The 12,136-nt window shown below is 58.7% G+C and overlaps 1 protein-coding gene across 1 annotated transcript in view; it reads right to left on the minus strand.

Annotated features, from left to right (window-relative positions):
* Nucleotides 1-719: 719 nt before the first annotated feature.
* PDE9A (phosphodiesterase 9A) overlaps nt 720-12,136 on the minus strand; it is a 99,086-nt gene continuing 87,669 nt past the window's right edge. The window contains exons 10-19 of the mRNA XM_022552854.3: nt 12,020-12,106; nt 10,718-10,822; nt 10,444-10,526; nt 9,108-9,264; nt 5,847-5,960; nt 4,789-4,893; nt 4,198-4,326; nt 3,495-3,590; nt 1,752-1,824; nt 720-1,033 (exon numbers count right to left, since the gene is read on the minus strand). Coding sequence (XP_022408562.1) covers nt 1,023-1,033; nt 1,752-1,824; nt 3,495-3,590; nt 4,198-4,326; nt 4,789-4,893; nt 5,847-5,960; nt 9,108-9,264; nt 10,444-10,526; nt 10,718-10,822; nt 12,020-12,106 — 960 coding nt within the window. The 3' untranslated portion in view covers nt 720-1,022. The remainder of the gene's footprint in view (nt 1,034-1,751; nt 1,825-3,494; nt 3,591-4,197; nt 4,327-4,788; nt 4,894-5,846; nt 5,961-9,107; nt 9,265-10,443; nt 10,527-10,717; nt 10,823-12,019; nt 12,107-12,136) is intronic.

Genomic DNA, 12,136 nt, shown 5'->3' on the forward strand with positions numbered 1-12,136 from the left:
ATTATTCAAAGATGGGAAGTAATATTCTGGAATTCACCAAGAGGGAATAGATGCTCCGAGGAAACTGAAACAACATGCAAGTGAAACGTCCACAGAGCTCAGATTATGCTGACGGCCTTTAACGTCAGTTTTTAGAGCAGATGCTTCTGGGGGGACAGAGATGGAGCTCACAGCCCCGGGAGGCACTGAGGAGTCTAAACGCACACGGGGAGGGGGTCCTGGGCGAGAGCTCAGGTGTGTGCAACCTGGTGAAGCCTGACTGTGAACTAGCCTGGGGCTGGGTCTCCCCTTGTGGGCGCAGGGCCACCCAGGACGTCCCCAGTGCTTGTGTCTAAAACAAAGGCAGGAAGAGAAGGACAGCTTCATCCCCTGAAACGGGGGCCCTGAAATGTGCTGAGTAAACACGGCTCCTCTGCCCATCTGCCCACTTAAACGTGGAGCTCCCATGCTGGAAACGGGCTCCAGCGTGCGGTGCTTGGTACCCCGCGTGGATTTCTTGGGCTCACGCTGCCTGCAGCCTGACCGAGCTGCCTCCGGCCTCACGTCCCTGGACACAGCCCCCAACATCCCCCTCGCAGCTCACAAACAGGACACGCACAGCCCCGCGCTCCGGGCACCGGCCTGACATTTAATGCTGAATTACGCGGAGGCACGCAGCACATCACTCAGGCCATCACTCTGAGACACACGGGTGAGGAAAGCACAGTGTCCTCTGTCTCCCCGTGGGAAGCAGGGGAGATTCCTGTGGTTTATCAGAAGCAGCCCGGGATACACAACACTACCAAAGAAAAAGGACAGTACCCATTTCTGTATAAGAATATATTATTTAAAAGACAGTTTAAAAATAAAAATTCTGTACAGCATCGTGAAGTCCTTTTTTTTTGTTATCAGTGAACAAAATGGTTCTTAGAAAACATGATCTCATGGTGGCCGATGCTCAGGACCACTTCCCCCTGCAGGACCGATCCCGCAAAGCCCAGCCGGCCGGGTCCAGGAGAGCAGCCCACAGCACTCGGCTTTCTTCAGGCATGATCTGCTTGGAAAAGGAAAAAGACGGCTGGTTTGTGACTGTGGGATCGGAAATGTGCGGGCAATGCCACAAATGTCACAGGCTCACACACGGGCAATGAGCACTTCTTCTGTCCCAGCACTCTGTACGTTTAATCACTAAAGCAAGAGGAGTGGGATTATTGCCTCTAGTTCAGAGACTGGGGCTCTGCGGCTCAGAGAGGTTGAGATGCTTGTGCACGTCACTCAGCTTGTAATTAGCAAAGCCCAGACTCAGAACAAGGACTGTTGGATGCCAGGGCCTGGTACCCACCTCTCCTCTATGAAACCAATCCAGTTCTCATGCCCTGTACCCTGACTGCTCTATAAGCGAGGATCTCCCAAGTGACCCTCATACACGTGTGCGGCGTGACCTTACCACGCGGAGGCCGAATGGGCTGGTTTGCCTTCTGCCCGTTCCAATGCAAGCGCACAGGAAGTGCTTACAGCGACATAAGCAAAGACTTTATTTTTGAAAAGTAGTACCTATGCTAATCATTGATATTTTTCTAAGGCATGGCTCCTTTCAGAGCCTAATTGTAAAGATTATATGCAAGGGAGAAACGTTTCATTTAAAAACATTCATACATTCAGATTCTCTCCCTTCCTTCCCTCCGTCCCTCCTTCCTTCCCAGATTTCCACGCCATCCCCATTTCAGTCTGGACTACCGTATACACTGAGACATCGTTCAGAACAGCATTACCTTCACGTTTTCCCCCATCTCTGCTTTTCTCTCTTGACGCGGTGCTCTCAGGTGTCAGGCTCTCAGCCTTCGGCTGTAAGCAGGACAGAGGATACGGAAGGCAAAAATCAAGCTCCAGGAACCAGTGAGTGAGTGACCGCTCGTCTGCCCAAGACCTTCCCGGGGCTGCAGATGCTACAACGTGGGAGGAGACTGGGGTCTACAGCCTGGGGAGCTTCCCGGACAACAGCTCTGCACGGGCCACCTTCCCTGCGGTCAGAGGCCTCACTGCACACGGCCACTGTCCTCGCACTCATGCTGGCCGCAGATGCAGCGCCAGCGCACTGGTGGATGCGGGCGCGAAGTCCGAGACCCTTTCACCTCTTGTGTGGGTCTGTTCTTTCTGGGAACAGGAAGGGGCACTGGAGCGTCCTAACGGCCCTTCTGGGCAGCTGGCCTGGGACCTGGAGACTGAGGCCTTCGCAGCGATGGCTCTCAGTTGACCCTGGGGAGTCAGGCCCCTTTAGCCCTCCTGTCGGGGGCTCGGCAGGGGGACACCGCCTCTTCCATCTGCTCTCTGCATCATTTGCTCTTAGGTTCTTGGAGTTTCAGGACCCGTCTGTGACTTTTTTTTTTTTTTTTTTTGCGGTACGCGGGCCTCTCACTGCTGTGGCCTCTCCCGTTGCGGAGCACAGGCTCCGGACACGCAGGCTCAGTGGTCATGGCTCACAGGCCCAGCCGCTCCGCGGCATGTGGGATCTTCCCTGACCGGGGCACGAACCCGCGTCCCCTGCATCGGCAGGCGGACTCTCAACCGCTGCGCCACCAGGGAAGCCCCGTCTGTGACTTCTTGGGGGAAGAATCCGAGTAGAGGAATCGGCTGCCAGCCTGGATTGCCCGTCGACCCACCAGCATTTACCGAGCACCATATTGCGTGTGGCATTGTACACGAAGGAGGTCGAGAGCCGCACCGAGGCTCAGCGGGCGCAGTGGGAGTTCCTGGCTGCAAAAACGGGGCGGGGCCCTGCCCGCAGTGAGGACAAATGGCACAGAAGGGGGCCCTTGGGTGGGTGCGGGGGGACACCGGCCAAGGCCAGAGGGGGACCAAGCCCGAGGCAGCAGGGACGGGCCCCGGAGAGAGGGGGTGGGAGGGTGGATGGAAGGGAGGCCACACTCAAGTGGCTGGACGTCACGGGGGGAGGTCCCAGGGGTCCCAAGAGGCAGGGGGACCTGAAGCAGATCTGCACACACTGGGGTCCTGCCTTGGCCAGACCAGCTTCTGGGGCTTTTCTGAAAACCTCTACCCCAGCTCTGAGCCTATGAACTGGACCTCCCTGAAACACAGGATCAATCCCAACAGCAGCCTGGAGCCAGACCCAGACCCTCCTCAAGGTGCCACGCTGCCATGTGGTAGCCCTGTGGCCAGGTCGTGGTGGTGGCTTTTCCCGTGCCAGGGGAAGCGTCTCTTCCGCCGCCCTCCCTCTGCACAAGGTCAGCCCCGGAAGGAGGTGAGGGACCCACACGGGGCCAGGGCGCTGCTCTGAGGGGATGCAGGCAGCCGAGGCGCTGTGATGCTCTGCATTTCCCGTGGGCGATTGCGACCACGGGGCACTGACTCTGCCCGAGGTTCTGTGCGTTCCATGCCGTGAGCTCCCCGAGGACTGACCCCTCTCCTCCGTGGGACACACGAGCTCCTATCTGGAGGGCCCCCCGGGCCGTGTGGCTGGGCCCCGCGGCCCCCGCGCCTGCGGCAGCCCGGCTCACCTCCTTCATGGCGTTGTCCATTTGCTTCAGCTCCTCGTAGCGGTCTCTGGATTCCCACAGGGGCTGCAGCATGAGCTCCTCCACCGCAGGGAAGAGCTGCGAGGGAACAAACGGGCCCTCTCAACAGCTGGTCACCCTCGCAGAAAACGTTGGCGCAAAACCGTGCCAGGTCCCGTGCGTCCCGGAAGAAAAGCCGCACAGGAAATGTGCTTCTGTCCAAGGGGCACTTTTGGACCCTCTTGGGTCTCAGCTGCGGCGGAATCCAAGGTGCCCGAGGTTTGAAGCCGACTGGTCAATGAGTCCCGGGAGCCCTTGGGGAGGGAGAGCCCCTGCTCGCTGCCCACCCACCCCTTCCAGGTCCCTGCTTCCCGCTCTCACACTGTCCTCGCGGACCTGGCAGAAGCCACCCCTTGCCCTCTGCTTGAAGGGACCCCCGACTGTCCAGCCTGCAGACTCTCATCTTCCGAACGCCAACCTTGCCTACTAGAGCCCTGGCAGCCCCGGGGCGGGAGCGGTGAGGCTGTTCCCCCCGCCCCGCCCCCGTCCCGCCGCTGCGTGGCCCAGTGCACACGTGTCGTTGTCACTGCCGGGTCGCCGCCCGGGGGGCGGGGCAGGCGGCCGGTGCACACGTGTCGGGTCGCCGCCCGGGGGGCGGGGCAGGCGGGCGGCGCACACGTGTCGTTGTCACTGCCGGGTCGCTCACCTTGGCCACCGTTTCAAACATCGGGATCAGCACGAAGCTGATGAAGCCAGTCTGGGCCGTGGCCTTGGTCACTTTGTCCCGGTCCATGAAAGGCGCCACGGGAAGGCCCTCCGACTTCTCGCGGTCGCTCTGCGGGGAAGGCAGAGGACACAACGTTAAAGAGAGAAACACCCGTGGAAGCTGGGGGCTTCCAGGATCATCGTCTGAGAGGAAGAGAGAAACAGCTAATACGCCAACGGAACCACCCGCATCATCCACGTGGGAAGATGGGGACGCCGTAAGTGCGAACTAGGTGCCCGCTGGGCCTGCAGGGTCGTGCGACGGGGCGGGGGGGGGCCCGGGGAGGGGGTTTAACCAGTGGTAACAGGGGCACTAATGTGGTAACAGTTTGACATTAGCTTTTCCTGTTGGTCCCTGTCTTTCGTGTCTCAAATTACACGTGCGCCTGCTGGGAAGGCTTCCGGAGGCGGTGATGCCGGAGGCCACCTTGGCCCGTCCGTCACGCTTCCAACAGGAACCCAGTTAAGGGGCTAACAAGCCCAAGAGGCGTGATGCTGCGTGATGCTGCGTGACGCTATCTGATGCTCCTACCTGCATGAAATACTCCTCTAATAAACAATCCACCCAGGGTTCCGCCACCTCCATCGGACGGACCTCGTTAGAGATGTCACAGCATTTAATCAGGACCATCTTCAGCTGAAAGAAGAGATCTGGAATCAGCTGTGCAACACGGGACACATCCCACAGCGCTGTGCGTCTGGACTCACCATCACTGGCCGGCAGGGAAGGAGGGCGGGTGATGCTGGCGGAGGGGAGCCCAGCATTGTTGCCCCCTGCCCCCCACAAGGACATACTTCCCGCTGCAGGGGGAAGACGGGGCATCCCCGCACCCCCGAGGGTCAGGATCTTTCCTGGAGGGGCCTCAGTAGTAGGAAAGCCCCTTGAACACACGGACGTTTTGTCATACAAACTATACACTGCAAAGCTCGGAAGTGTCTTCTTGATGTCGAGAATATGTAAAAAATGTACAGACGGTATTGCCTGGAGGCAGAGGTTTAACAGATGACGAGAAAAACCCCAGCGGGTGGAGAGTGCTGGGACCCCAGAGCACTGAAGAGGTGTGCTAGAGACACAGGGTGAAGGGGATCCTCATGTAACAGCAGGGAGGGCGCCCACCGGCCTCGGCACCCCGCCGCCTGAACACCGGGGAGTGATGCAGGGGTGGGAACCACAGTCCTGCCGGCTGGCCCAAGGGGCATCCGGGGCAGGACTCCACCTCTGCCGCCCCCAGCACGGGGGGAGCAGTCCCACAAATGCCAAGGCGGCCCTGGCTTCTGCCCTCTGCCCCCAAGCCTGGCACTCCCGTGTTGGCCAGGCCTCTGTATGCAGGCTTACCTTCACCTACTGATAACCTTCAAATCTGAATGAGATGGGGGAATGGGAAAGGGGTGACTTTAACTAGGAGAGGGGGTCCTGCTGGGGTGACGGGGGGCTTTCCCCGGTAAGTGCCAGGACTTGGAAAGCCGGCTTTACCGACACCTCGCTGCAAGGCGAGGTTACATGTTTTCCTTTGGCGCTTCGGTCTCCAGTCTGAGCTGGGGGTGGCGCTCACTCACCAGCCCCCCAGAGAGGGAAGACAAGCCGCTCACCAGGGTCATGTGCTCCTCATTGCTGTAGTCAAAATTCTCCATTTTTTCTTTGAAAGAATCCATAATTTCCGCGTGCCTCGCCATGTCAGTGGCCAGGATTAACGTGATCACCCCCTGAGAAGTGAAGGCAAAGTGTGAACGCGGGGCCCGATCCCAACAGTTACTCAGTGAGCGCCTGCTGTATGCAGGACCCTCTGCTCATACCACTTCATCTGGGCCTCATGCCGACGCCACGGGCGTGTCTAAGAACCACTGTCCTCGTTTTTATAAAGAAACTGAGAGCCGGAGAGTCTGGGGAGCCTGCCCAGGCCTCAGCTGGCGAGTGGAAGGCTGGGGGTTGAGCCCCGGGCTGCCGAACACAGGCTGTGTCCCTGGAGAAGGCAGCGCATCGGGCCCACCAAGACCATTCACCTGCAGAGGGCAGGCTCAGCGTGTGTCTCCTTGCGAAGTCCAGATGCTTTCAGCCAAGGACAAATGCTTCCCGCTGATGTAGTAATTTAGATATATGGTTTGTTCCTTCCAGAGCTTGTTGTTGGAGGTCAGTGACCTATTTTCCAAGAGTATTTTTTTCCTGTTATCTAATCTGTATGTGACGATATGTGCTTATCTTGCTTGGGAGCGATCAAAGTCTGATCATATAATAGCATTCTTCTATTAACGAATTTGTAGGTAAGGATGAAATAAAGGTTGTTTTGTTTTGTTTTTTTTGGCCATGTGGCATGCGGGATCTTAGTTCCCCGACCAGGGATCGAACCCGCACCCCCTGCATTGGAAGTGCAGAGTCTTAACCACTGGACCACTAGGGAAGTCCCCAAATAAGTTTTTTAATACAAATATTTTGACCTTGTTAACCCAGTATTGGTTTAGTAGAAATAACATAATTTGAAACCATGATCATCCATCCACCCACCCATCCACTTGTCCACTCACCCATCCATCCATCCATCCACCCACCCACCCACTTGTCCATCCATCCATCCATCTATTCAGTCATCCATCCACTTGTCCACTCACCCATCCATCCATCCATCCATCCACCCACCCATCCACTTGTCCACTCACCCATCCATCCATCCATCCATCCACCCACCCACTTGTCCATCCATCCATCCATCTATTCAGTCATCCATCCATCCACCCATCCTACAGACATTTACAGAACACACCTCTGTGCTGAGTATGGTGCTCTACTTTTCCAAGAGAGCACCACCACAAACACCAAATACACAACTCAAATCAGTCAAGACAGATAAAAAATGGGGGGGCGGGCTTCCCTGGTGGCGCAGTGGTTGAGATTCCGCCTGCCGACGCAGGGGACACGGGTTCGTGCCCCGGTCTGGGAGGATCCCACGTGCCGCGGAGCGGCTGGGCCCGTGAGCCATGGCCGCCGAGCCTGCGCGTCCGGAGCCTGTGCTCCGCAATGGGAGAGGCCACAGCAGTGAGAGGCCCGCGTACCGCAAAAAAAAAAAATAATGGGGCATCACTGGCCTTTTCAGTTGTGCGATTTCTCAGTAAGGATTTAACTGTATTGCTAGTGAAGGATCTGTCCCTATGATGAGTTATCCCTCAAAATATTCAAGGACGAAATATTATTAAAAATTGGGACAACGGATTTTACCCTTAGGAAGTGTTAATGTCAGTAAGGTGTTGGGGCAAGGTCAGCCTGTGTCCCCGTGGCGGGCGGCACGAGGAGGGCCCCGTCCCCTGGGGTGCGGCTCCTCCGCAGGAGCGGGGCGCTGCTCTGACTACTTCACGCACAAAGGGGCTCAGCTGCTTGAATTCTCTGGGCCGCGTCCCTGGCAGGGCTCCTCACCCGGCAGCCATCAGGGGCGGCACAAAGGCAGGGTCCTTTCTTCAGGGTTTGCCCCTTTACCTGCCTCACAGAAAGACTCACTCCAGCTAGTGGAACAACATGTCGCGTGTGCCTGCTGGGTGGTTCCATAAACGTGGAAGGGAGGCCAGAAAGCCAGCAGATAAAGGGGAGATAACTGTACCAGGAATCGGTGATTCAACCAGGGCGGTAATTAAGCCCTGATTGAGCTCTGACTGCCTGGAAGCTGGAAGGATGGGGAACGAGGCTGCTGTTGTCTGATAAGGTGAAGCTATCAGTTCTCCTGGAGGGAGGGGAGTGTGTCCTGGCCCTGGGCTCTGGTGCATCTTGGAGCAAGGCCACCGAGACACCGAACCGACACGGCGTGTGGCTCCTCCTATGCCGTGGACACGGCTCCCGTTCTAAGTGCCACATGCTGGGGGACGGAACAGCAGGAAGGCAGCCTCTCACAGTTCTGGAGGCCGCAAGTCTTGAAACCAAGGTGTCCCCTCTGAAGGCTCCGGGGATGGTCCATTCCCTACCTCTTCCTGTTTCTGGTGGCCCCAGCGCTCCTTGGCTTGTGTCCACATCACCCCTGTCCCTGCCCCTGTTGCCTCCCTGTATCTCTCCTCTGTGTGTCTCTTATGAGGACACTTGTCATTGGATTTCACATCCACATGGATAATCTGAGGTAACCTTATCTAAAGCTCCTAATTTAATTATGTCTGTAAAGACTCGTTCACAGGTCCTGGGGAGTCAGGAAGAGGACATACCTTTTTGGTTTTTTTTTTGGTTGGGGGGTGGCTATCATTCAACCCACCTCACTCCGCCAAGATGTCTCTGACATCGCCCCTCCCCCGAACACGCCAGAGGATGGGACACAGGGCTGCGTGCGGTGGGACCTCCTGTGTGTGCAGGGGCGTCACTTCTGGTGAGTTGGAAGCATCTGACCCCAGACAGCTGGCCTCCCTCATCCTTTTCCCGAAGTGCCCCGAGCAGCAGAAATGTCTCTTCTGAAATGGGTGGTGGGGCTGCAGGGGACAAGAGCAGGGCCTAGGGGACAGTGGTCGGGGTTCTGCTGGGCTGGATGCTGCAGACGTGTCTGCCCAGGGCCTGCTCCCTTGAGCGAGTGACCTCGCCTGTGTCAGCCTCACTTTCCTGGGCTGTGAGATGAGAAAGGACCGATCTCAAAGGGTTCAGTTAAATGGTGGCCGTGATCTGCAGGTCCATGGAACACCGTGCATGCATGCCAAACGCACACCTCTTCCTGGGGCGCCACTTGGCCTTGGAGGAGGTTGGGGAGGAGGGCCGGTCCCCCAGGATCCCTGGTGGGGGACTGGGAGATCTTGGGAGCCTCAGGCACGGGGAGAGAGGGCTTCTACTCTCTGGTCGGGCTCACCGTCCCCCCGGTGCCTCCCACTCTGCGGTGGGCGTGCCCTCACCCCGCACACCTGTCTGATCTGCTTGAAGCCCTCCGCCGGCACACTGGAGAAGATGTTGCACTCGGGCTGGCTGAGGATCTGGAAGGCCACGGCACAGTGGTGGTTCTCCAGGGGGGAGATGTCATTGTAGCGGATGGCCAGCTCCGTGCGGGCATTGATCTGGTACCTGGGGTTGGAGGAGAGAGCAGAAGGGCCCTCGGGCACCCGCACTCAGAGGCACCTTCGAGTCAGGGCAGCAGCGCTGGCGGGGGGGTGGGGAGGTGCACGGAAGCTGGAAGGGATGGAGGGGACCGCACTCTGCTCGTGCCAGGAGCCCCCTTCTCCTGGCTCTCCTGGGTCTCTGCTGCCCCTCCAACTGGATACCTCCAAGTTGCTGTAGTCCTAACAGCGGAGGTCACCAAGGAGCCTCAGCGCCTCCCCGTCGCGTGCCCTCAAAATGGTCAGACACCCTGCAGACATTATCAGTATGTGGAGGACCGGGGTGCATTTTCTCGTCAGCTGCTGTGGGCACGGCCCTCGGCTGGCCTGTGCTCGGGCACGTCATCCGAGTGTGAACTGAGGGCATGGATGCCCACGGGGCCGCCTCCTCGGAGGGGCACAAACGTCCACACCTTGGAATCCGCTCTGGTCCTGACAAACGACGGCACGCTTCTCGGGCAGACCTGGCATCATCACCCGCCCAGTGATACTCGATACGCAAATACATGAATTCGACAGAACCACCAGTGTGTCACTAGGATCACAAACCAGCGCCACCCGGCCTGGACTCTGGCAGGTGCGTGGTGTGGCGCTCAGGGGCCTTCGCCCCAGAGGCGGGAGCGGACCAACGTTCCAGCAAAGCCTGGCCCGTCCTCCTGGCTCCACGCCTGCCCTGGACCCTCCCACCTCCCGCTCGTCCACAACCCTGCTCTTGCTGTCACAGCCCCTGCCTCTGCTTTGCTCCTGTCGGAAACGGGCTGGGGAAGCTGCCCACGGGGGAGTGAGATCCAGAGACCAGGGTGGGGCTGCCCCTCCCCGTCCACGTGTGTAAGGGCATCCCCGCCTGCTTCGGGGGAGGGAGGTCCTGCTGCCGTCGGGGCTCTGCCGGTGCAGACGCAGAGGGCTATGGCAGCCCCTCTGGGTTTGGTAACCTCCAAGGGTCCTGCGCCGGTAGGCCCGGGCCCCGGACACAGTCCCAAGCGGCGAGCCATGTCCTAAGAGGTGGGGTGGAGCTGGGGGCTTAGGAGGCCTTGGCCGACCGCTCCAGCTTGGAACTGGCAGAGGGTTGAGCTGAAAAGTTCACCTCTGATACCCAGAGGCCCCTTTACAAGGGAAAAAGAGACAGAGAAGAAGACCGCGTACGTACGTGTTGTTGTAGCCTGGATGATCCAAATCATGGCAGATGGCCGCTGTCATTAAGATCAAGATATCCATCTGGGAAAATTTCTCCTGGATCAGAGAGAGAGTGGGGTGGGGTGAGGAAGGGGCTGGAGTCGGGTGGGAGGCGGGTGATACAGGTGGACGAAGCCCCTCCAGCTGCCGGCCCGGTGGGGGAGGACCTGCCTCTCTCTGGGGCGGGGCGGGGGTGGGCGCCCATTTGCTCACTGACCACGCCGGGCAGGGGGCTCCCCCAGACCCACCTGCAGCCCGCAGAGCCAGGTCATGCTGTACATCATCTGGGTGACGCAGAAGCAGTGACGGAAGTTGTGGAAAGGGTTGTTACGGTAGTTGTCGTGCACGCAGAGCTGCGGAGACGAGAGGGTCCGCCCTGTGGCCAGCTGCCCACCCCTCCCGCCAGCTCCTGGCACCTTCTTCCCGGTGCCAGCTGCCTGCTCCCCACCTGGCCCTCATCCAACTGCCCTCCCGTTTCCCAAGGGTGAGAGCACCAGGGGGCCCAGGGGCCTGAGGATGTCCGGGGGCCACACCATGGCCCCCACGATCCCACCCCGGGGAAGGTGTCCCCAGAGGAGCCACGCTGGGGCGTGAAGCTTGCGGGGAGAGCTGGGGGACTATATGCGGGGTGCTGGGTCCCCAGCCACCATCAAATCTTCCACAGGCTTTTAACATCTGGTTGTGAGCAGTATTTTATTAAAAAGAAAGATCTGGGGCTTCCCTGGTGGCGCAGGGTTAAGAATCCGCCTGCCAACGCAGGGGACACGGGTTCGAGCCCTGGTCCGGGAAGATCCCACATGCCGCGGAGCAACTAAGCCCGTGTGCCACAACTACTGAGCCCGCGAGCCACAACTACTGAGCCCGCACCTAGAGCCTGTGCTCCACAACAAGAGAAGCCACCGCAATGAGAAGCCCGCGCACCGCAATGAAGAGTAGCCCCCGCTCGCTGCATCTAGAGAAAGTCCGCGTGCAGCAACGAAGACCCAATGCAGCCAAAAAAAAAAATAATAAATAAAATAAATTAATTAAAAAAAAAGAGAAAGATCTGCTGCTAAATACACACTCTCTCACACACACACCCAGGCAATCGCACAAACGCAGTCACGTGCATACGCTTACACGTGTTCACAGGCACACGTACAGGCACACGTACAGGCACACGCCCCACCAGTATGCAGGCACTGGCGCTCACAGTCACACGCACACACACACAGATACAAACGTACACTCACATGCACACCTCCCCCCCACGTACACACCTGCACAACACGCTCACTCACATGCCCGTGCTGCTTAGAGCCCCCCCCAGCCCCTCCCAGGGCTTCACTTGCCCCTCCCCGGTTCTTACTATTTTCTCGCTCACCGGAGCAGGGGCCTAAGAGCAGAGAGTGTTTTGGGGGAGGGGGACGGGCGGAGCCTGGCTGACCGTCCCCGCAGGGCTCTCGTGGAAGCGCGGCTTCCGTCTGTAGGAAGCCCAGGGCCATCAGGAAGGCGCCCACAGTCCATTCCCGTGAAACTGTGTCGGGGGGACGGGGGCGCCTGACACTCACCAGCCACCGCTTGAGGGTGATGGGGTTGATGCCAAAATCTCTGACCAGGCCGAGGTCGTGGTACATGTGCTCTAAGCAACTCAGCATCTGTGGGCACAGGAGGAGAAGGCCGGTCAA

This window comes from Delphinapterus leucas, chromosome 4 (genome assembly GCF_059928025.1).
Source record: "Delphinapterus leucas isolate spDelLeu-1000000601 "Yukka" chromosome 4, BTC_Dleu_Yukka2, whole genome shotgun sequence".
Taxonomy (NCBI): Eukaryota; Metazoa; Chordata; class Mammalia; order Artiodactyla; family Monodontidae; genus Delphinapterus; species Delphinapterus leucas.